The sequence below is a fragment of the Tripterygium wilfordii genome, chromosome 20 (genome assembly GCF_013401445.1).
Source record: "Tripterygium wilfordii isolate XIE 37 chromosome 20, ASM1340144v1, whole genome shotgun sequence".
In the NCBI taxonomy this organism is placed as follows: Eukaryota; Viridiplantae; Streptophyta; class Magnoliopsida; order Celastrales; family Celastraceae; genus Tripterygium; species Tripterygium wilfordii.
Window position 1 is genome coordinate 1,404,128 of NC_052251.1, and position 22,111 is coordinate 1,426,238.

Genomic DNA, 22,111 nt, shown 5'->3' on the forward strand with positions numbered 1-22,111 from the left:
GTTAAAAGATTCTTAAACTCTCTTAGGAAGCATGCCCGTACCATCGAATCTCGACCCACGAAACTCAAGAAACTCCAAAAAATTACATGTCACCGGTTCAAATTACTGACCTGAGGGATGTTTCACCTCTAAGCCCAAAAATATAATCACTAAGCTAATGACAAGTTGTTCGCCACCTATAAAATGCTAGTAAATGAATGAGAGATTATTTTCCAACATCCAAAACAAGACTTTTCACCCAACCTTCTATTTACCCTCCCCAAGGTTGGGTTTGTACAAAAACCTCGTGCTGTGTAACTACAAAGAAAATCACAAGGCCGGCTATCCCGAAACACTTCGGTAAAGGTATATACTAGAATGCCCATCCATTATTTCCAAAGTCCCAAACGTTGCCCTACAGCGAAAACATGTCTTATGTATGGTAAACTGTCTACATGTGCAAGTATACTATGTTTAGCAAACGGAGGAATCTGTCTGAAGAGAGGCTCGCAACTGATTAGTTAGTTGCTGAGGCAATAACTTACAAAAGCAATCATCAGTAGCTGGTATGAGAGAATGATCTGCCACACTGGGATTGAGAAACCGTCCAGACTCCCACGGGAGGCAAAGTGGGTAATTTTCTACAATGAATGAAGACAGGCTCACAACTGATTAGCTAGTTAGTGAGGCAATAACTTATCAAGACAATGAAGACAGGCTCACAACCGATTAGCTAATTAGTGGGGCAATACCTTATCAAGACCAAGGTTTTGAAAACCAAACTGGTCCTTGAACCGAAAAACCCTTCGGTTCACAGTTTAAATGGTAACCAGGGTCAAAACCGGGTTCGACTGACCAGTCCGGTCCGGTTTTTAAAACCCTCATCAAGACAATGATAATAGCTAATTTAAGAGGATGATCAACCACACCAGACCAAATCTGACAGATCGTCCATCTTCAGTAAAGATATAAAAGACTCGTTTATGTCGAGCAATGTTCTTCGAAAGTTTGGAGATGTTAAACAAATCAATGGCATTTATCCAAAGAAGAAAAATCAGCACATTTCAATGACACTGGCAGATTTAAGACTACAAAGTTGGACAAGGCAACGAGGCATTAAACCAAGTCCCAAAACTCCTAAAATACCCTGAAATAATAGATGCATTAATCCAAGAAACATGTTAACAACTCAGAAGATAAAAGTTTCAAACCAGAACATGATGAGTATTTAGCTCTACAAAATTCTGAATTCCGAATGACAAACTTGTTTTGAATGATTGAAATCTGAATGACAACTCGCCGGTCTTATGAACAAAATCCAACAAGCAATAATAAACAAAAACCCAGTAATAGTGTCACTAGCCTCAGCGATAGCGACGAAGTGATAGGGTGTTGTTTCTTTTCCAGGTTGCCCTGCGAGATGGACGAGCTTTGTGGTGTGTGTGTCCCTTTCCACGTAGACCCCTGTATTTTTTCCCTGCAGAAGTAAGGCCACGAAGCTCCCTGTGCTTGTGAACTGGATTGCAGAGCCAATTGATCCTTGGATCATTGCGGATGGCATTGTGTGCAACATCAACCAGTATTACTTCATAATACTTGTATGTAGAGTCCTGAATAATGGAAATATAACACATATTAGTAACTCTTTAACATACAAAAAGAACCCTAATAGCAATAGGAGGAAAAGATGAATGTCTATAACTAGTCCACAAACCTCATTGATCCAGTAAGAATTGAGAACCCTCAGACCTCCCAACTTCCTACCAGCACGCTCCTCAGCAACTGACCTCTTACTGCGCTGAAACTTCAGTTGGGTAACACCCTGATTTGTGGGCTTACCATACACGATACCCTTCGGTACAGGCCTCTTCCGACCACCACGCCTTACACGTACGCGATAAACCACATATCCCTGCAAAATATTGAACATGTTGATATCCCAGGTGATAATACAGTAATATCAGTTCATGTTGACCACAAAAAATATAAGTTCATGTTGATCACAAAAAGTATGAGTACATGTTCACAACAAAAAGTATCAATTCATGTAAGGTATCAATTTATGTTGACCACGCATCACGATACAGCTACAAAGAACCAAAGGAGTACAAGGAAATATGCATCATTATAGTGTGTAAATTAAAGTGAATAAAAAAGCGAACAAGAACTGTATCTGATCTAGACAAAAGTGAATTCAAATTAAGAAAATGCACTTGGTCAGATGATCGATTATTTGGTTTGACGTAGCTGGTGTCAAAAGGCATTCAATCACTGCATATATAAACCTCACGGAGAGGTGAATAATAGGCATCAGGATGCCGCTTGACCAGCAATAAAAAATCTATCTACCCTACAAACACCAAGATTTTATTCCCTTGGAAAACTCTGCATTCAAAACATTAAATGAGATAAAGACAAAATTGCTACAAAAATGGTTTGGTACCAATTAGGCCCCAAAACAAACATCAAGCCTTTATACTTTACAATTTTTTTTCTAAAAAAGCAATTAAAATTTATGAGTTATGCTCATAAGACGAACATAACTCAAGTTAAATGCGCACTTGATCATCTATATTCCAAAAACCATGAGTTGGAAAACCAATTTCCTAACTCCCTAACAAATTAAACTCAGCTTTCACAAGGTATCATAAACTTACACACAAAGTGCTACTTTTCATTTCTCAACTAGAAAACAACCAACAATAGATGGTAAAATGCTAAAATAATGTTAAGCCCATAAAGCAGCTCCTCTGTCACCACGTAGACTAGGTTGTCTGTAGCTTAACACTCAAAGCCAACAATAATATAAGTAATTTGAGTAGACAACCAAACTACAACACCAATAATCCATTAGCAACCGCGTAGATGATTATTGATCAATAATTACAAAATCTTTCACATTAGACAAAACCAACATGACAATGTATAGCATAGAAGCCATCAAAGGTCTGCACACTAGTAACAAAAAATATACAAAGTAAAGTACATAAGCCGTCAGAGGCATCTACACCGAAACAAACAATATATATACAAAATCAGCCAACATCAAACACATATTGCTTACCTGCTTGGCCTTGTAACCCAAGCGGCGAGCCTTATCAGGGCGCGTAGGCCTCGTGACACGAACAATGGATGGGTGCTGGCGGTACTCCCAGCACCTCACCCGCTGAATGAAACTCATCACATCCGATTGCTTCTTCCTCCATAGCTCCGAAACATACTTGTAAGCCCCTAATACATCAAACATTATAAATAAAATCTCAATTTCTCATATGATGCTTCAAATATTACTAAACGACAGTTTCAGCACCTAAAATACTTCGAAATTGACATTTCCAGACCAATAAACTTTGTTCCTCTTCCACAACACAAAATGACATGGACAATAGTTAGTCACCCACTAGAAAAGATCAAACATTTGAAACTTGTTTTGAGGCAAGAGAAACACCAACAGATTATGAAAGAAGTCAATGGGTTAAATATTAGCATATGACAATGTAATCTGGTTCTCTATCAAGACAATCAAAACACCATAACCCTATCAAATTTGAATTTCTTAGATTACTCAGCTACTAAAGAGAATGAATCTGTACTAGTAAAATAGTACACAATAAAAGGGTCATATGAATACTAATACTAATATATATATATGTGTGTGTGTGTGTGTGTGTGTGTGTATGTACGTATGTATACATATCTATGAAAAAGCTAAACTTACGCTACAAAGCTTCAAGCAAGATAAAGCAATTATCCGGAGGATCATGCCCACTATGCAACCACAACTTGAGGAATACTAATTCCAATCTATTATAGCGATTCTACAACAAATAATCAAAGGTTTTGCACAGAAATTCACAAAAATGTACTTTAAACTAAGAGAACCAGAAATCGAAAAGGTAGAAATCTAACAATACTACAGAAACATCAATCAAATGTAACCCTGATTCTTTAGAGATCATCAATAGGGAAAAATGCAACAAAACTAAACGGATAACAGAGGGATCTAATGAGTACCCATGAGGTCGGCCGGCGCTAGCTTCTTAAGGGTGAGGACGCAAGGGTTCCTAAGAGAAAAACCCTAGTCAGTATTTATGGAGTTGAATGGGACGATAGATGAGAGCTGAACGATCTTGGCCGTCCATTATCACGCGACCCTAGAGATGAGAGCTGGAAAGCCCACTACCAATAGCCCACATCAAAAGGTTAGCATAGCCGAAAATAATTGTTTTTTTCATGGGCCAGTTGGAAAGCCCACTTTCAAAAAGCCCACATCATAAATCTTTTCAGGCGATAAGGGGTGAAGTAAAAAAGATGCATTTTCTCTCTTAATTTTCTCCCCCTCTTTCTATTCGTCCTTCGAAGCTGCAAAACCTCTCTCTCTTTTTTCTTTTTTCTTTTTTTTTTTTCTGATTAGTTTGCATCTATATCCTTACTATTTTCATTGTAAATATGTGTTGTTCTGCTATTTAAATCATAAATCCAATTGAAACATTCGAACAGATATTGTCTGCTCTGAACCTAAGACCCACACTCAGTGGTGGATCCAAGAATCAAAATCATTAGGGACACAATTAAGTAACGGGGTCCGGGACAACGCCCACAGAAAATATCAACTAATACTACTTTTGATACCCTTCTCATCAGCTAATACTACTTTTGATACCTTCTCATCAGCTAATACTATTTTGCATATGAAAAGCATGCATAAAATATCACTCACTTAGGATTTCCAAAGAGCCGACCGTGACAATATTTTTGAAGAAGTTGGTTTGTTTGTTATCATAAATCTTACAAACGGGTGCCAACAAGGGCATTTGGTCTAGTGGTATGATTCTCGCTTAGGGTGCGAGAGGTCCCGAGTTCAATTCTCAGAATGCCCCTTTACACTAAACTTTTGGGCTATTTTATGTTTTATGTGGGGACACAAAGAAAAATCTAAAGCTATAAGCAAACCTAATCGCCTCTCTCTCTTGTGTTGAATAAGGTTTTGATTCTGGTTTTATTTACTCTCAATTTAGATCTCACTCGTCAAGGCTTCTTGATCTCGATGAAGGGGAATCCAATGTTTGTAATTTCCTTGAGTGGTTCGATATTGTCCAATGTGTGCAAATTCTTAGGTTGTTTTTGTGACGTTAACATTTACTATCATATAATAATGAAATGCTGAGGTTAATATTTTGCAAAAAAACACACACACACACTTGAGTCTTGTAAAATAGAATATTGAAGAGCTTAATTAACAAGCAGTAAAGCAACCGAGCCATGACCAAGACTTGCAAGAAACTTATCAATAATCTTGATTTATGACTTCCTTAATTGTAACAAATCTGCCCTTCTCAATAGAAAGCTGTGCTGCAACCCCCATGGCAACTGAAATCAGTCCATCCTGAAGTTCCACTTCAGGAGCTTCTTCTCCTCCGGCTCGGATCGCTGACAAGAAATTAAGGTGTTCCAAGTAGCTAGACCCATGATGCAGCCCATCATATCTGGAAAAAGAAAATGTAAATCAAACTAGATAGAGAGATAGCCCCCACAACACAAAATTTTCCCAGGATTCACAGTTCGTATCAATGAAATTCAAGATCACGCAATCAACTAACTCACTTTATTCGTTTATCGGTAGCTTTCAGAGTCTGGACACCATCTCTACCTGAAACTCGAGTCCCGAATCGCGCTATGCTCTCAGGAACGAAGGCCTCCCCCTAATACAAGCTTAAGTCTTGAATCAAATGAAAGAACAAGACATAAAAATTACATGCATTGTTTCTGGAAGATTGAAGGGAATAGGGTTATTGTGCACTGGCATGGTCATTTGCAGAACTTATATATGCTGCTATGGCACACTTTGACATATACGTTGGGGGTGTATCTCGGTCGTGGGTGCGTGAGAGTGTGAGAGAGATATATATACCTTCCCAATATCACCAACAACAGATATTTCTTGCTCATTTTTACTCCCTTCAGCAAACATGCAAAGATCAAGCATCCCCCTAGAACCATTCTCAAATTCCACAATAACATATGCATTGTCGATGATGTCCGGTACCTGAATCAAACCAATGCAAAGAGTCACAACTAAAAGAATGATTTCCATACGGAAAAAATTGTCACCATCTTTTGGTTTAAACAATAGATTATCAGAATCAAAGAGACATTAAAGAACGTGGAGATTTCATGTTGTGTGCACAGCATCCACATCAAATTTCCGTCAACAAGAATCTACCTTTCCATCATAAATTTCTTCCTTGTGATTGACATCATGAGCTCCAGAAGCCATCACACGGACCGGATTTGCACCAGCGAACAGCCTCATTAGATCAAAGAAATGGCAGCACTTCTCTACTAGAGTACCCCCAGTATTAGCACTGAACCTGTTCCAGTTGTTAACCTACTACAGGCGTAAGTCAATAGCATATAGGTCATCGCTGCAACGGGAAGCTGAGTAAATTTGAGCTCCAAGATTTACCTTAACCAGAAATGGAAACCTATGCTCCCGTATCGCGACCATTTTGACATGTCCAAGAGTTCCAGCTTTAACAATTTCAATCAGTTTAGCAACGGGCGGCATGTATCTGTACTCCAGTCCAACCTGTACTAACATATCGGACCTCTTCTTTGCAGCATCTACCACCTAACAGATTCAGAATATAAATTTGAAATATCAAAGTATTAAAGAATGTGAATTCCTCAAACTATAACTTGTAGAAGTCTTCAATATTCCATATATGCTAATGCTACAAGTGAATACAGTTCTACCCCTTTAACAACAAAGAGGTATTTTCTGGCTTGGCATTGCACTAAATCCTGATAGCCATCAATCAAATATAAATAGATTGAGTCTAAAACTATTCATTAGTTCAAGGATGAAATGCTTCTCATACAAAATGAATCCCAAACTCCTCTTATTCAATTCAAATTTAAAAAGAAAAAGTAACCAAGTTGATTCCAATGCAAAAGCTTTGTTCAACGTGGACAACAGAAAATCAACACTTTTTTTTTTTTGGTAACAGAGAACAATTTAGCAGGTATATCCTTTCTTGGACAACCCACTAAGCCAAAATTCGGGTCGAACTAGGCACGTGTAAACCTGCCCGACAGGTTAGTTGGGCTAAATTCGACAGGCGTGCCTAATTTGGAGAGCCCACTAAGCCCAAACTCGGATTATGCATGCGCACACCCACTCGACAGGTTAGTTGACACTTTTTTTGGTAACCGAGAACAACTCAGCAGTCATACCCTTTTTTGGACGACCCACCAAGCCCAAATTCATGCCGGGCTAGGCATGTGCAAACTCTTTCGATTGGTTAGTTGGACTTAAAACTCAACAGGCGTGCTGTTTTTGGAGAGCCCACAAAGCCCAAACTCGGACTATGCACGTGCACACCCGCTCGACAGGTTAGTTGGGCTGATGCTCAGCGCACCACTTGGAAATAGTTGCGCTAACTTAGAATCCAACTCCCTATGTCTAGACTCTTGAGAGATAACCAACTAGGCTATCGTTAAGTAGTTATAAAACATCAACACAAAGAGGCATCCATATACTAATTCTGAATTGACTTACCTTTCTGCAGTCAGAGACTGTGGTGCACAAGGGCTTCTCCACCAACACATGATGAGGCTTTGGATGGTTGATGATATCCATTAGAATCTGATAATGAGTCATATTTGGTGTCGAAACAACAAGCACATCACACAACCCACTCTCCAGTACCTCACGATGCCCTGAAAACACCTTCACAGAAACAAACTCTCAAGAAAATCACAAACCCATAATCTGAAAATCCAATGCAAAAATCTTAATACTAAGGATTATGAACATATATATATAAATATATATATATATATACTTTAAGAGGCCAGTTGAAGGAGTGGGCTAATTCAAGGGCATGTTGTTGAGATTGAATGTGAGGATCTGCGATGCAAACAACATCAACACCTTCGCTGCTAAGATGGTGGAGATTGATTAGGTGTTCTCTGCCCATCATTCCCACTCCAATGATTCCATACTTGACTACTGCACCATCATCACTAGCAACCATGGTTGCGATTTGGAAACAACTCTGTTTTCCTCTGCTTTTAGATCTACAATGCAGCAGCCAGCAAGTCTCAATCTTTATCTTTGGAAGTAACGTGCCTGTTACTGCTGCCAGACTCGCTTGCTGACAATTGAGCCGTCGCGGGTTTTCTGCGATTTTTTCTATTATTATGCCAAAATCAACTCAATGTAGGGCCCGATAATGATCGTTAATCTGATCCTCTGTATATATATGTGATGTGGATATATGTATATATGTGTGTGTGTGTGATGTGATCAGTTTCTTTCTTATACACTTTCTTGTGATTTTATAATACTGGTGCGATGTATCTGGACACTTTTGCTTGGTTTGATACTTTGCTGGGGCTGCGCTAGTGGATATTCGGCCTTATGTAATTTATTTCGATTATAATAATGCTTGAGACTCTAAAAAAATGGCCTCAAAAGACTCACATTTAATGTGGAGTGTTGGATATGAAATAAATCCTATATATGTGTTTTTAATCAATGATCATTTTAATGTCACATAGATTTGGAGACTTTTGAAGGTCATATTTTGAAGGTCTCTAATATTGTTCTTTGGATAATAATATCATTTAGGAAATTATTTCAATTAATGCTATGAATTTCACACTCATAATTATTTTAAGCATTGGTTAATAACACATCATGACTCCATTTGATAGAGCATTTCAAATAACATATATATGCTACGTTTGTAGCTAAACGTCTCATTTGAAATAACATTTTTTTAGAGTATTTCGACAAGTTACTTGAAGGTAACATTTTAATAGCTTTCATGATTTTAACCTTCAAATATTCGTAACACTCTATTTTTTTCAAAAATATTCCAACTATACCTTAAAAATAAGTTATCTTTTTCGGGATTTAATTATCGGACAATTTTTAATGCAAGAATAAGATAGTTTGTTTGTCTTTTTAAATATGTAACTTCTTAGCGATGTGTGTATACATATATATATATATATATAGTTTTCAACTATTTTGATTAATTTGATTGTTACCAGAGGAGATAAATGTATTTTACATTTGGTCATTCCTTTTCTTTTGTTTTTCTAACTCTTACACATACATGAGTCTTAAAACTTTATGAAATTGTGATGCTCAGCCTCAGGCTATGGTATTTCAAAGCTAAAATTCACCTCAGGTTAGATGGCTTAACAATTTAGGAGCAAAACCCCAACAACCTCTCAGCTGAGGTAGTTAAGGCATAGACTCGACTTGGTGGCATCCAAGTTCAAACCCCCCATCATGAGGAAGGAAAATGATGTCTCAAGATACACCATTATTAATTCTGATCACAACATAGAATTCCATCTATATTTACCATTCTATTCCTCCAACGCATTACCCTAATATCCACAACTTCAAAGGTTGGATGAGAAAGACTTAGCTGAAAATCAGTAACCTGGCAAGTAGCAACTCAAATTCTAGAACAGACTTGGGCCCTTTCCATTGATTCTATACATAAATAAAGGCTGATACAGCACACTTGCTGCATTATCACTATAGCAATGAACTTGATACATCCATCATTAGCATACTAGTAACTGGTACCACATACCACAGAAAATTCTAGTACGTTCCTACGGATGCATTTCTGTCCTATATAAAGAAAAAAAAAAGAAAAAAAAGAAGAAGAAGACGGACGCATGATCTGAAGCAGAAAACTCCATTACCTACCATTGGGCAAATGTATACATTCTTACCCTGCATTGCAAATAGCCAAATACACAATTCTATGCATAGCTATGCGAAATTGAAACATAAACTGTATGCTGAATCCCGTCAAGATAGCTCAGAAACAGTTACAGTGTGTTATGTGGAGAAAACACCTATAATTTAAATCACAGCTCCAATGCATCAGAGAGTGAATGTCATCAGCACGATATATTAACAAGAAAAGGGGACTCCTATGTCTCCTCTTCTGCATTCGTGGTGCAAGTACTCAACATCACTTAACATAACATGGGACCATAGGAGATATACATTCATGTATCCATTGCCAAATCTCAGGTGATATGCAGTATGCAGACATAACAAAAATGCTTTTCCCATAAAATTTTCTTTGATGTTCATGTGATTACCTACTGTTATGCATTCCCTCATAATTTCAAAAGTATCAAGCATTAAAGACAGATGACTCTATATGTTACTGTATTATTAACTAACAGAAAAGAATATCCATTCAAGCCTAAAATTATTCCAGAAGTGAGCATAATTCTGCAAGCAATTTTTCCTTTCAATAGAAATCACTAAAGTTTTGACAGCAATAGGAAGAAAGGTAATGAATAATAATTCATTGAACAGCTGAAAACAGAAATTACATCCATGCAATTCTCTGGAAGATAGAAAGCAAAACAATAATTTAACAATAGCAACTAACAATGTTAAAACGAAATCAAATGGCTATTTGTGCAAACACAATGACAAAAATTAATACATTGGAAGAAGGCAGTTGCATAATCGGCATCAATTCAATCCACTCATCAAAACTAAGTAAAAAAATTGAGTATACCATTTTATAAACTCAAAGTAGCATATCCGAAACAAATCTAGCACACACAGTTCAATGCATTTACACTTGTACTTTGAACTTTGAAGAGCTACTCAGGGCTTTGGATATCATCCTCTTCGCCCTCAATCACTCCTGAACCATTTTGAACGACAGTCTCCAATGAACTCTCTATATCAGAACTTTACTTCTGAGAAGAACAAAATGTCAAAATCTCTATATTAGTTGCAGTTTCCATTTTGAAAGCAAACACACATTACCCAACAGGAGCAGTATCATTTACTCTCTAAATATAATCAGCAGAAGTAGAAAAGTTAAATATGAAGATATTAAGCGCACAAACCCTAACACAATCGAATATTGAAACTTGGACAACCCAACATATTTGAACCAGATATTCAAGTAAATAAGGGAAACCATAAAATTTCCAATGCATGCTCAAAACCTCTATTTTCCTTAATTCGGGTAAGCACTTCCCATCAAATGAAATTAATGGCTGCCATAGAATTCTCATCCAAATTTTTTTTAAAGGCAGGCACACCTACGTCTGCTTGGAGTACGAAGAAGAGTTAGGCATTCGCTTATTGCGGAACATCATGTACGCTACAGGAAACACCACCCCAATCATCATGATCGCCACTCCAATCAGGTACCTCAACGGACTCGGTGACTCGACTTCTATGATTCTCCTTAACTACATCGCATACGATCGCAACAAAAATCACAAAAACAAAACTCGAATTATAAATCCTCCGAATACAAATAACTCGAGAGCTAAAACAAATCTAGAAAACAACGTAAGATTCAGATCGATACTGATACTTACTTGCATTTTAAATCTTCAATCCCTCTTTTGGTTCGTCGATTTGTGCAGCTTCTTCAGATCATCAGATGCAACGATCGGTAAACGATTGCACGCCGCAATCGTAAGAGACGATCGGATTTCTAATTTGATTTTGCTCCGACTCCGAGCGAGGGATCTAGATTCGGATTCTGGGCTAATGGGCTCTGGATTCTCTCTCCTAAGTCTCCTGTGAGTTTGGGTCCAGTGACCTCCCACGCATTTAGGAATGAGGAGCAACAAAAGTATGTTCGGTTGGAATAATCGAATTTATCTGATCTCAATTAAATTAATTTTATATATAAATTATATGTTTGAATTTGTATTAAACACTAATTTTTTGTAAAGTTTAAAATTGGATTAGAGTTCAAACATATAAATTTTCTTTGGTTTACTTGTTTAGATTGTAATTCAAATTATATTCTTATCTATATTTAATCTAATCCGAAATTGATCAATTAAATACATTTAAAATTATTGAAAATCCATATCCCTATCAATATCAATTATATTATTCCTTTTGAATTTTCCGATTAACACGACTTTATTTCTTCTTAACTAACAAGTGGGTCAAGACCCATTTTTTCCATCCCTACACGGCTACACGCGTTAAGTCAGGTGGATTATGAAGTATGAACTTGACATGTCACCACAAACGAAGAAAAGCGACACGTAGCGATGACAAACGACACCGTTCTACCCAAAGATCGGAGAGGCCACTACCAAGTTTGTTGTGTGGCTATACTTTGCAGAGAAGCAGAGAAAGATGACACTGATACAAAGAAGAGTCCCTTCAAGCCTTCCTCAGATTTTTGGATTTGCGAAAAGGTCCTTCAATTCCTCAAAATTCCCAATTGAGGCTCTCAATTCGTCTTCCTCTCCCTCTCTCACCCACGGCATCCACGTCTTTCACTGCCCAGTAAGTCCCCTTGCTAAAATGTCTGTATACATTCTAGATTTGTAGCAACTGTGAAGGAAATAATTGAGAAATGAATGATTCAGATAAACCCAGATAATTTTTTTTATTAATTTGATGATTTTGTTGATAGGATGGTGTCGGGATTGTGGCCAAGCTGTCTGATTGCATTGCTTCAAGGGGCGGAAACATTTTGAATGCCGATGTTTTTGTACCTGAGAACAAGAATGTGTTCTATTCCCGAAGGTATCTTCATTCCCTTATTCGTTTAGATTCAATAAGTTGACGTGTTTGATTATACGTCTGTTCAAGATTTGACATAGGTTTGATTCTTTGTTTTTTTAAGTGTCATGGCTATGCACTTAGATGTGACTATTTAGAATGATTTTAGATAACTTTCAGTTTCATCAATTACTGTAGAGTAGGTTGAACTGAGATGCAAAGCACATTCAGTTTGATAGTTTTTAAAGGAAAATTAACCCAAAAAAGGGATAATTGTTGTATAGATAGCACTGAAGATTTAGATTCCAGTCTTTGGTTATAGGTAGGTGCTTCTTTGGTAACGTACACTCGTACAGTACAAGATTCAATACTGCAGTGTTTTTACCTCCTCTCCAATCTCCATTCTTTATCTGAGTTCATATTCTGGTTTGGCACAATTTGGATTTCGAGATATTCAGCTGTGATTTCTTTACAAATTTCCCTATCTGAAGTTGAGTTCAATCTCATGACCCGTATTTTGTGGTTTCCACATTGAAGGTCAAGTTTAATACAATGTGCATGTGAACCAGTGTGAAATTATAATAATCGGGTGCAATGTTGCAGTGTGTTTATTTTTGATCCTGTGAAGTGGCCACGGGACCAAATGGATGAGGATTTCTTCAAGCTTGCAAAGATGTTCAATGCTATGAAATCTGTTGTCAGGGTCCCAGATCTTGACCCCAAATATAAAATCGCTGTTCTTGCTTCAAAGCAGGTAGCTTTATTTTCTGCTTGGTGATTTTATTATATATGTGTACACTGAAATTATCTTCTTGCTGCAGGAGCACTGCCTTGTTGATTTATTACATGGATGGCAGGATGGAAGGCTTCCAGTTGATATTACTCGGGTTATAAGGTGAAGATTTAGGATGTTACCCTCTATTCTGATCTGTTGGTCTCAAGAGCTCTAATCATGGTTCCTTACCTATTTTATAACAGTAATCATGATAGAGCTCCAAACACCCATGTGATTCGCTTTCTTGAAAGGCATGGGATTCCGTATCATTATTTGTGCTCGTCCAAAGAAAATAAAAGAGAAGACGAGATCCTGGAATTGGTTCAGGATACTGATTTTTTAGTACTTGCCAGGTACATGCAGGTAAATCCAATTTTCGGATTTTAAGTTTCTTGCTTTTACTGCAATCCTGAACAATAATGTATAGTAATGGTGTAAGGTATGAAAGTAGTATGGCTTTTTCTCCTGCAACTCAAAACATATACACGCCAAAATGTTAGGATCTTTTTGGTATCTATTTTTGTTGCACTCGGCACTTTAATATTGGAAATTTACTTATGTACAGTAATTAAGTAAAGTATAATCAGCTTTGACATGGGAGCTGCAATTTGTTTTGCAGGTATTTTCGGGTTCATTCTTAAGGAGTTATGGGAAGGATATCATTAACATCCACCATGGCCTTTTGCCATCATTTAAGGGAGGGAATCCTTCTAAACAGGTCAGTTTTCCGCCTTCTATGTGAAGTATAGAAATAGTCGTCTTTTATGGCCAGTTCAATGCTTTCTGACTATTCTGTACATCTTTAATTTGCTAGATTATGTTGGCAGGCATTTGATGCGGGTGTCAAATTAATTGGTTCAACGAGTCACTTTGTTACCGAAGAACTTGATACAGGGCCAATTATTGAGCAGATGGTCAGTATCATATCCTTTTTGTTATCAAATAACTGATTAACATTTTTTGTTATGTTCTGAAGTGTTTTGGGCTTTTACTCAGTGGTGATCGTTTGCTTGAATTCTATGTCCGATTTCATCACTATGACCATGATATGGAGGCAAAAATTGTTATTTTGGGGTAAGAAGTTCCGCAAGGTGGCCCATAGAATTAAAACTGGCCAACATTTAACTGAGGCTTTGGGAATGTAGTATGGTGGTCAAAGTGGAACCTTGTTATTTTGGGGCAAGTAGTTTCTCAATCTATTTGTTAGAATGCAAAGCTATCTTCTGTTGCATAATGCAAACATAAGTCATGTTCTTGAATGAAAGATTATTGGTAAGATTAACCACCTTCGAAACCATGGTAATATTCCGTCTAGTTGGTTTTACTAGATGTTAGATCTGGAAATTTTCATATGTTTTGAAATTCCGTTGGTATTCATTCTCCATCACAACTTTGTTTTTCCCGGCAACTCCAATTGTTTGTAAAGACGTGATTTTGCTATGCAGGTTGAGAGTGTGTCTCACAGAGATAATTTGCGGATATTCGTCCAGAAATCAGAGGACGTTGAGAAAAGATGCCTTGCCAAAGCTATACGATCATACTGTGAACTACGCGTCTTACCTTATGAAGAAAACAGGACTGTTGTGTTTTGAGGATAAAGGAGGAAGATCACACACTAATACCCCTGTGGACTAGTATGTATATTTACATTTCAATTCAATCAAAATACCATCACTACTTTTATAGGGTGTTTGGACACAGTTTCTGAGCTGAGTTTGTTATGATAGAAAAATGAATCATTTAAAATATTTTCTTTTTCTTCCAAGTAACATAAGTCTTTACAATGTTGAGAAGTGCATTTGCATAGTTCAATGCATTTATGCATGTATTGTTATCTATAATATGTACCAGTTCCTAATAATTCTAGTTTCCAATCGTCTTGTTGATTCATATGAGTTGGTTGATCGAAGAAAAGCTCTCTGCCCATGAAGTATTAAATTTGTCAAGACCACCAGTCTATTCTTTGAGCTTGTATAGTGTTGTTTTTGTTGCTCTATTTTGAAGAGCTTATCTAAAATGCAGCTAGAAATTGCTTTTTATACATGTTTTGGAATGTCACAGTAGCTTATTAACTTCTAAGTATTCATTGAAAGAAATAGATTTTGGACACTTGAGCAGATTATTATATAAAATCCGATGTGGGACTATAAGTCTAGACAAAATAACTTTTCATAGGGTTGCGACATCTGAATTTAGGAGAGGGTATCCCATCTCCCATTGATTCTTCATGTTTATGATCCACCTCCCATTCTGAATAAATAAATCAAAATCTAAATATCATGGTACGGGTATATGGCATAAACTCTTTTCTTATCTTTTGGAGCCTAATATTAAGGGAGAAAAAGGGTGCCATTCCCATATATGGTTTCTTGATTTATGAAGGAAATTTCCATCTCATTATAATATGATTAGAGCAAGCCAATGTATAACTTAGGATTGTGCCCATGAACATCACATACTTAGAGATGGAGTGTATATATATATATAGGAAGCTAGGAATAAGAAGAAGAACATAGATGATAAATAATTGAACAGACAGATTATGGTCCTTAGCAACTCACGAATCACGACTTTTGCTCTGCTTTTTGCGCACGCTGGGAAGGCCTCTTGTTCCAGGTACTCCAGTATAAGCAGGTACTCCCGTATAAGCACTAATTCGAACAAGACTTTCAGTAAAAACCTTCACATGCTGGAAGCGTTTGAAGTTCCAGGAAAAATCAATGCAAATCTCTTGCTTACGATAAGCTGGTTTCCCCATGTTATAATAAAACAAGAATCCACGACATAAGCTATGGCAAAGAATATGGTCATGGTTTCTTGAGTAAGCCACCGGCATTGCATAAAACGGGCATGAATAGAATTTGGTCCACGACTCTTTCACATTATACTCCTTCATCACCCAAATTTCATATTTATATTCACGATCCGTGTGAGAATCGTTATAGTTGATCATAGTAAGGCATCCCCCAAATACCCTAACTTTTAAATTAGGCTCAACACAGTCCGGCATAGGTACCTCCCTATATTCTTCAGCTTCGATATCAAAAGCAATTATAATGTCCTGCTTCTGGTTCTGGTTCTTCTGGTTCTTGATGGGGGGATTCTTCGCGTATCGATTCAATCCGCTCCAATGCAACGCTCCTGCTACGAGCACTCCAATGGCAAATCCACAATAGGAGGTATTATAGAATCGTGTACCATGAGGAACCGTTAGACTCCATTGCCACGCATGATTTTTTAGACTGTAAACCTTAGAAACAGATCTTGATGTCTCCGTTAGAGTTTCAATAATCACCACCTTATAATCATCGTTAACTTTGTCATATCCAAACCCGCATGCGACTTTTCGATCTGAAGGAACCCTAATTCCCGGGTAGGGTACGGAGAATCCAGGATCTCTAGTTGCCACATTCCGTATGACAATATGATTTGAGGATCTGTATAATGAACATAATAATCCATTACATGAACCAATCACCTTGCTATGGACGGACTCAACCCGATCATAAGGCTCAAGAATTTGTTCAAGTTTGTCGCTTGGAGATTTGAAGTCGGTTAAGTAGGAGTAGTAGCTGAACTCATATGGTAAGACATGAACTGGCGAAAGCAGTAACTTAGTTATATTGGATGATTCAATACTGCCGCCGTCTCCGTCGAGGGAGCGATTCAGATGACACTGAATGAAATATTCGTCTTCCACAAGAGAGCGCCATCCTTTTGATACACACTTGAATCGGATGAGCGTCTTCACGGGCAACCGACACAGTATATCTGATATCAACTCCAAAGGGATGCAATCGGACATTGTGTATTTTGCTTTTTGCATGTGTTTGGCGAAGCACCCCACCCCTTATATCCATACATACATACATATATACATATATATATAATATGACAAGTTTCCCATATATCTCGGGTTTAGGAGACCTATTTGCGATCAACCATGACTATTACGAGACATTTGGTTAGTGTTTTGAGGGGAATGAGGATGAGAATAGTATATTATCTTGTTTGGTTGAGTTTTGTAGTTTGAAATCCCAAATTTATTATACCCTATATTCTTTGTGTAGAATAGTCAAGCTCACCAAGACGGTGAGAATGACTATTCTATTCTCCATAAGGGACAATGAGTTAGTTCTTATAAAGGATCAGACTAATGACATATACAATACTTGAATTCTCGATGTAGATGCCGCATGGTTGGTTCTCATCCTTTAGAGACTACGAGTGTAATAAGAGCATCCGTTGACAAAAGGATCACCCTATGATATATGATAATCTCATGACTATTGAAACGAATCAAATAAGATGGTTCTATTTCTCAATGTTTCTGACTTCCTCCTACGGAACCAAGATTGAAAAGATTGAGAAAAATCGGTCATTCACAACCACTAATGAAGGATTCCTCGAAAAGTTAAGGATTAGTAATCCTTTTTTTTAGAAATCAAATGGATTCATCTTATACAAACGCGAGGAGGGTAATAAAAAAAAGAGTAATATGAAAATTGAACTATTAATATTCTCATTCATGTTCACTATTTATTTTATATCAAACATGACTATGCTCACCCCATACTCATCGCACACTCACCTCTTACTCCTCGATCATCTCATGCTCATCTCACACAATTATGAACCAAATGCCCTGTTATAACAGGGACGATCGCAGGATTTAATATCAGGGTGGACAAAGCCAAGCGTGGGTCCGGAGGCAATGAACTTTCAAAAAAATTTGAGTTATTTATTAATTATGCATTTGAAAATACGAAGAAAAAAAATTAAAAATTATAAAATAAATATAAGTAATGATTGAAAATTATTTTGCAAATGACCTTATTATTCTATTGTTATTGATTCAAGAAAACCAATCTTTATACTCAGACGTCAAAATGTTCTGTTTAGTATTTAGTATGCTTGTTTTCATACCTTTTTTTTTTTTTGTTTTCATTATCTGAGAAATGTGTTTAGTTGTCCATTTTAGAAAATACGAAAAAACCAGAAAAACAGCTAAAATTATTTGAAAATAGAAAATAAAAAATATACGTTTTTGTTTTCTGTTTTAATTTCAAGAAAATGAAAACCTGTTTTATTTTCTTTTTCAAAACAGACTCTTAACTAAGCATATATTATTTGAATTAAATTATCTGACATATATGCTACTTTCAATATATTTTACCAAACTTGGCTCGTGTTTTAACATGCAAAGGCTTCTCGCAACTTGGTTGGCAAATCTAGGCCAGGTTCACAGTCATCCAATGCCTCAAAGTAGGCATTAACCATGTCTTCAGACACTGACTCCAAACATGGTGGATTCCACTGCATATACATACATAATTTCACAAAATCAAGACCCATAATCCATATTATAATAAATCCTTATCAAGGGTACAAAGAAATTAAATACACCTTTGGTGCAAAGCATTTGTCTACTAATCGTGCCCGAACTCCCTGCATTTATATGTAAAATCATAGAATCAGACTATATATATAGCATGACACTAATAAACTTGCGGGCATCACTTTTTCACTCACATCAATGGGGCCCATTTTTTTTTGCGGATGTCCGCATAAGAGAATTTATATATGTGTGCGTGTGTTTGTAGCTTTAAATTGAAGTTCTCATACATATACCTCACAGAAATCACTGGAGATTTTTCCAGAAATGACTTGAAGTGACATCATATATTCACGGGCAAGACATTGTTCAAGACTTTGAAATCTACCCTCTCGAATCTGTTTGTGCTTTAAGCATGACTCTGTCAATTGGGGTAGAATTAATGTCCAAATTTATATAGTGCGAGAAAATTTATATACTTACAGATCTTAGGGAAACCTTCAAGCTTAAAGGTGGAGCTCCTCTTAGTTTCTTGAGTGTTGAAAAACACCACTTGTCTTTTGATCTTGCTTCTTCAGTTTCCTTAATTAATTAGAAACATCAATTGTTACCAAAAACGACAATATATATTTATATGAATCTGATGAAAAGATATAGCAGAAGGAATGTTCTTACCAAAGCACTGATAATTTCTTCAATTGTGCCATGACTAAAGCATTTGTTTATCATCTCCATCCTAAATAGAAAGCCCAAAGATGATGGTAACGTTGTGTTAACATATAAAGATGATGACAACCCGATGTATCCACAGGAACCGGTCAACCCAAAACGGACAATATTATTGATGTATATGGACTAAAAATTATAATATGGTATCGGACTGTTTGGATCACCTATTGAGCCTTTTGGATGTCCTTATGAATAGATCACCTACAAGTGACCCTAACTCTATAATCCATTTGTTGAGTCTGACATAACATAGCCCAAAAATACGAAGGAGTGTTAACATATATAGATATATCTAATTCCCGTAATAACTCTGCACTTAAGTGTGCATTTGCGAGAGTAGTATTTGAGACTATTATTTGTTGATTCAATGTATTCTTTTGTTGTCTGAGTTCAATATTGTAAAGAAGTTTGGTTTATATATTAGTGATTTGACTTGGTCCTGTGTAATGTTAGTTGAATTAGTCTTGTTTATATTGGCTAGTTACGATTTCACATCATTTATACCATATTCTTAACAAGAATTTGTGTTTTATGCTAATTTCTTTCTGTTGAAAGCTTCTGTGCCTACCAAGTGTTCGTTGAAATGCACCAACGGCCTGCAGCAAGTACGTACCTCCGAAGAACACTTTTGCCCTGCGGAATGCCGTGCCGGCCACCATATCTTGCTAGAAATGTTTCCATGACAGAAAAGTCGTTTGTCATCAAGTTTGATAGACCTTCTTCAATCAATGGAACACTCTTACAAAAATTAAAAAAAAAAATCATTAGTCATCATCATTTACAAAATAAAGTATGTGCACCAGGGAGGGAACCTAACTGCACTGGATGCATAGTGAGTTGCAAGTCCCCAAGCAAGCATTTCCTCTCCACCAATTCTATCTCCTGTTAGAGCTAGGTATTCCCCTACAATATAATGTCAAAGCAGCAAAATTTTGTAAAACCGTCAAGACTTGTAGTCCCACATCGGATTGGCAGCTACAGAAACATTGCAATTGAAATCGTATAAGGATCGATGCAGGGTTTCTACCTATGTAGCCGGGCAGACGAGAAAGATAATAGGAAGCCCCCGCATCAGGATGTAAACCGATGAGAACTTCAGGAGTTGAAAAAACCTGCAATTGTCATCGGGCATGAAGCTGAAGAAGGGAACATGACTACTTATGGTGTAGAACAAGAACAATAAAAATGTCTTTCATTCAGATAAATACAGTTCTATCAGTCGCGATTCGGTATGACCCATGAACTGATATTCCAGCACCTCCACCCATTGTGATGCCATCCAATATAGCAACCTAATTGCAATCAGTGAAACCAATCGAAATTAAGTAAACTTCGAGAGGAGACTTGTTATATTAAGTTATCAGCAATTCAGCAGTAACACGCCAGCGCTCAGCTCAGCTGGCTAACCATTCGTGTATTTCTGCCCACTATGCGGGAATAATGTGTTGTAAAATACTCACATGTGGTTTCAAATATGTGCCAAGCAGGTACATGAAGCTGTAAAATGTTCTGAAACATTCTTTACATTCTTCAATTCTTCCTGCATAGAGTTTTCAGCACCAACTAATGACTCATGTAGGAAGAACAAGTTCTTGTCAATTTCAAACCAATAATTAAAACACTTATTCAAACCTTCTTTGATTAACCGATAGAGACTAACAACATCACCACCTGCACAAAATGCTCTGCCATTTCCCTATAAAAAAAATCGAAATCGGACTTTCATGAATAAGAATTTCTTCAACATATTAAAGTTTGGAATTTACAGGCGAGCATGTGACCCAATAGTAGTGTCATGCATCCCATAAGCCGGTTTTCAAGTGCATAGTTAGGCCCATGACAATTGGTATCAAAGTCAAAGCCCATCTTTGAGCATGTGGGTGTGTGTGAGCTGCATGTTTCGGCCGGGCCGCGAAAAGGACTACTTGTTGACCCCATGAAAACGGCTACCAAGGGGAAGACCTAGCCGGGTGAAAGCCTCATACATAGTACAGCCGACACGGACGTCGGTGCGGAAGCGTGGTGGTTTGTCACGCATTCCACAACGGATAAATGGATTGAGGCGAAGTGACATATAAGCTTGGGCAACCCCATCATTTGTACGCCGGGTTTCTAGTGTATAGTTAGGCCACGTGACAAGTATGGTTGCAGAGGTGCAATGTGCAACCTAGAGGTCGCATGTTCAAATCTTGAAAAAGGCTCTCCATATATTATGTGGGAGTGCATACATTATGTCTACCCCCGACCTCACCCACTGTAGGAACTTTATGAAACCTTGAACTTCTAAAAAAAGAAAAATGTGCATTGGGGTTTACCTTCAACACAACGAAACCGACATCTGGATCTTTCTCCCAAGATTCATATAATTTATGTAGTCGAATCCCCTGATTACATTAGGGATTTAGCTAGCTATTTAAATTTGGAAGAAACAACATAAAGTAATAATCAAGAACATACCATTGAAGTTGTGAGAGCATTTAGAGCAAGGGGTCTGTTGAGAATCACAGTTCTCGAACAAGCTTGCCTTTCAACAAGCACCTTCAAGGCACAAAAAATGAGAGAAGAAGAAGATATAATATGGTCCTCTTCAATGTATTACAGTCGACAATTCAACTTTACTCACCAAGTCTTTAGCATCCTGTACACGCTGTACATTGCCATTGTTAAGCGAGCACAGTGTTCTATCCAATAAAAGAAGTCGAGACTTGCTCGAAGAACGGCACAGGACCCTGAAGCTCTGCAT

At 37.2% G+C, this 22,111-nt stretch overlaps 5 protein-coding genes, 1 non-coding gene and 1 pseudogene across 7 annotated transcripts; 2 read left to right on the forward strand and 5 right to left on the reverse strand.

The window, feature by feature from the left end:
• Positions 1-1,122: 1,122 nt before the first annotated feature.
• On the reverse strand, positions 1,123-4,138 carry LOC119986447 (60S ribosomal protein L15-1). The gene is made up of 4 exons (XM_038831004.1): positions 3,994-4,138; positions 3,044-3,210; positions 1,694-1,891; positions 1,123-1,589 (listed from the first exon to the last, which is right to left on the reverse strand). The coding sequence occupies exons 1-4, from the start codon at positions 3,995-3,997 to the stop codon at positions 1,344-1,346; spliced, it is 615 nt and encodes a 204-aa protein (XP_038686932.1). The 5' UTR covers positions 3,998-4,138; the 3' UTR covers positions 1,123-1,343.
• A 649-nt stretch (positions 4,139-4,787) lies between these two features.
• TRNAP-AGG lies at positions 4,788-4,859 on the forward strand. The gene has a single exon. It is a non-coding gene; the product is annotated as a tRNA-Pro (tRNA).
• A 268-nt stretch (positions 4,860-5,127) lies between these two features.
• LOC119986587 (inositol 2-dehydrogenase 2) lies at positions 5,128-8,209 on the reverse strand. Its single transcript, XM_038831209.1, has 7 exons — positions 7,827-8,209; positions 7,541-7,711; positions 6,446-6,610; positions 6,203-6,367; positions 5,891-6,025; positions 5,584-5,681; positions 5,128-5,465 (listed from the first exon to the last, which is right to left on the reverse strand). The coding sequence occupies exons 1-7, from the start codon at positions 8,016-8,018 to the stop codon at positions 5,267-5,269; spliced, it is 1,125 nt and encodes a 374-aa protein (XP_038687137.1). The 5' UTR covers positions 8,019-8,209; the 3' UTR covers positions 5,128-5,266.
• A 2,175-nt stretch (positions 8,210-10,384) lies between these two features.
• LOC119986698 lies at positions 10,385-11,250 on the reverse strand (annotated as a pseudogene).
• Positions 11,251-12,068: 818 nt separating this feature from the next.
• Positions 12,069-15,069, forward strand: LOC119987287 (formyltetrahydrofolate deformylase 1, mitochondrial-like). 2 transcript variants are annotated; one of them, XR_005465426.1, is made up of 8 exons: positions 12,069-12,310; positions 12,441-12,553; positions 13,133-13,283; positions 13,351-13,424; positions 13,508-13,667; positions 13,924-14,022; positions 14,119-14,218; positions 14,750-14,811. XR_005465426.1 is itself a non-coding variant. In XM_038832156.1 (8 exons), exons 1-8 carry the CDS (start codon positions 12,158-12,160, stop codon positions 14,894-14,896), a joined length of 984 nt encoding a protein of 327 aa, XP_038688084.1. In that variant the 5' UTR covers positions 12,074-12,157; the 3' UTR covers positions 14,897-15,069. The 2 variants fall into 2 exon arrangements, 1 of the variants encoding a protein (XP_038688084.1); XM_038832156.1 differs by having other exon boundaries at positions 12,074-12,310; positions 14,132-14,218; positions 14,750-15,069.
• A 792-nt stretch (positions 15,070-15,861) lies between these two features.
• LOC119987523 (F-box/kelch-repeat protein At3g23880-like) lies at positions 15,862-17,109 on the reverse strand. Its single transcript, XM_038832453.1, has one exon. It carries the CDS (start codon positions 17,107-17,109, stop codon positions 15,862-15,864), a length of 1,248 nt encoding a protein of 415 aa, XP_038688381.1.
• Positions 17,110-18,420: 1,311 nt separating this feature from the next.
• Positions 18,421-22,111, reverse strand: LOC119987524 (3-hydroxyisobutyryl-CoA hydrolase-like protein 1, mitochondrial). Its single transcript, XM_038832454.1, has 14 exons — positions 22,027-22,111; positions 21,826-21,953; positions 21,684-21,752; positions 21,001-21,064; positions 20,829-20,908; positions 20,577-20,660; positions 20,396-20,480; positions 20,186-20,271; positions 19,982-20,106; positions 19,315-19,375; positions 19,123-19,221; positions 18,936-19,037; positions 18,711-18,752; positions 18,421-18,620 (listed from the first exon to the last, which is right to left on the reverse strand). The coding sequence occupies exons 1-14, from the start codon at positions 22,109-22,111 to the stop codon at positions 18,498-18,500; spliced, it is 1,233 nt and encodes a 410-aa protein (XP_038688382.1). The 3' UTR covers positions 18,421-18,497.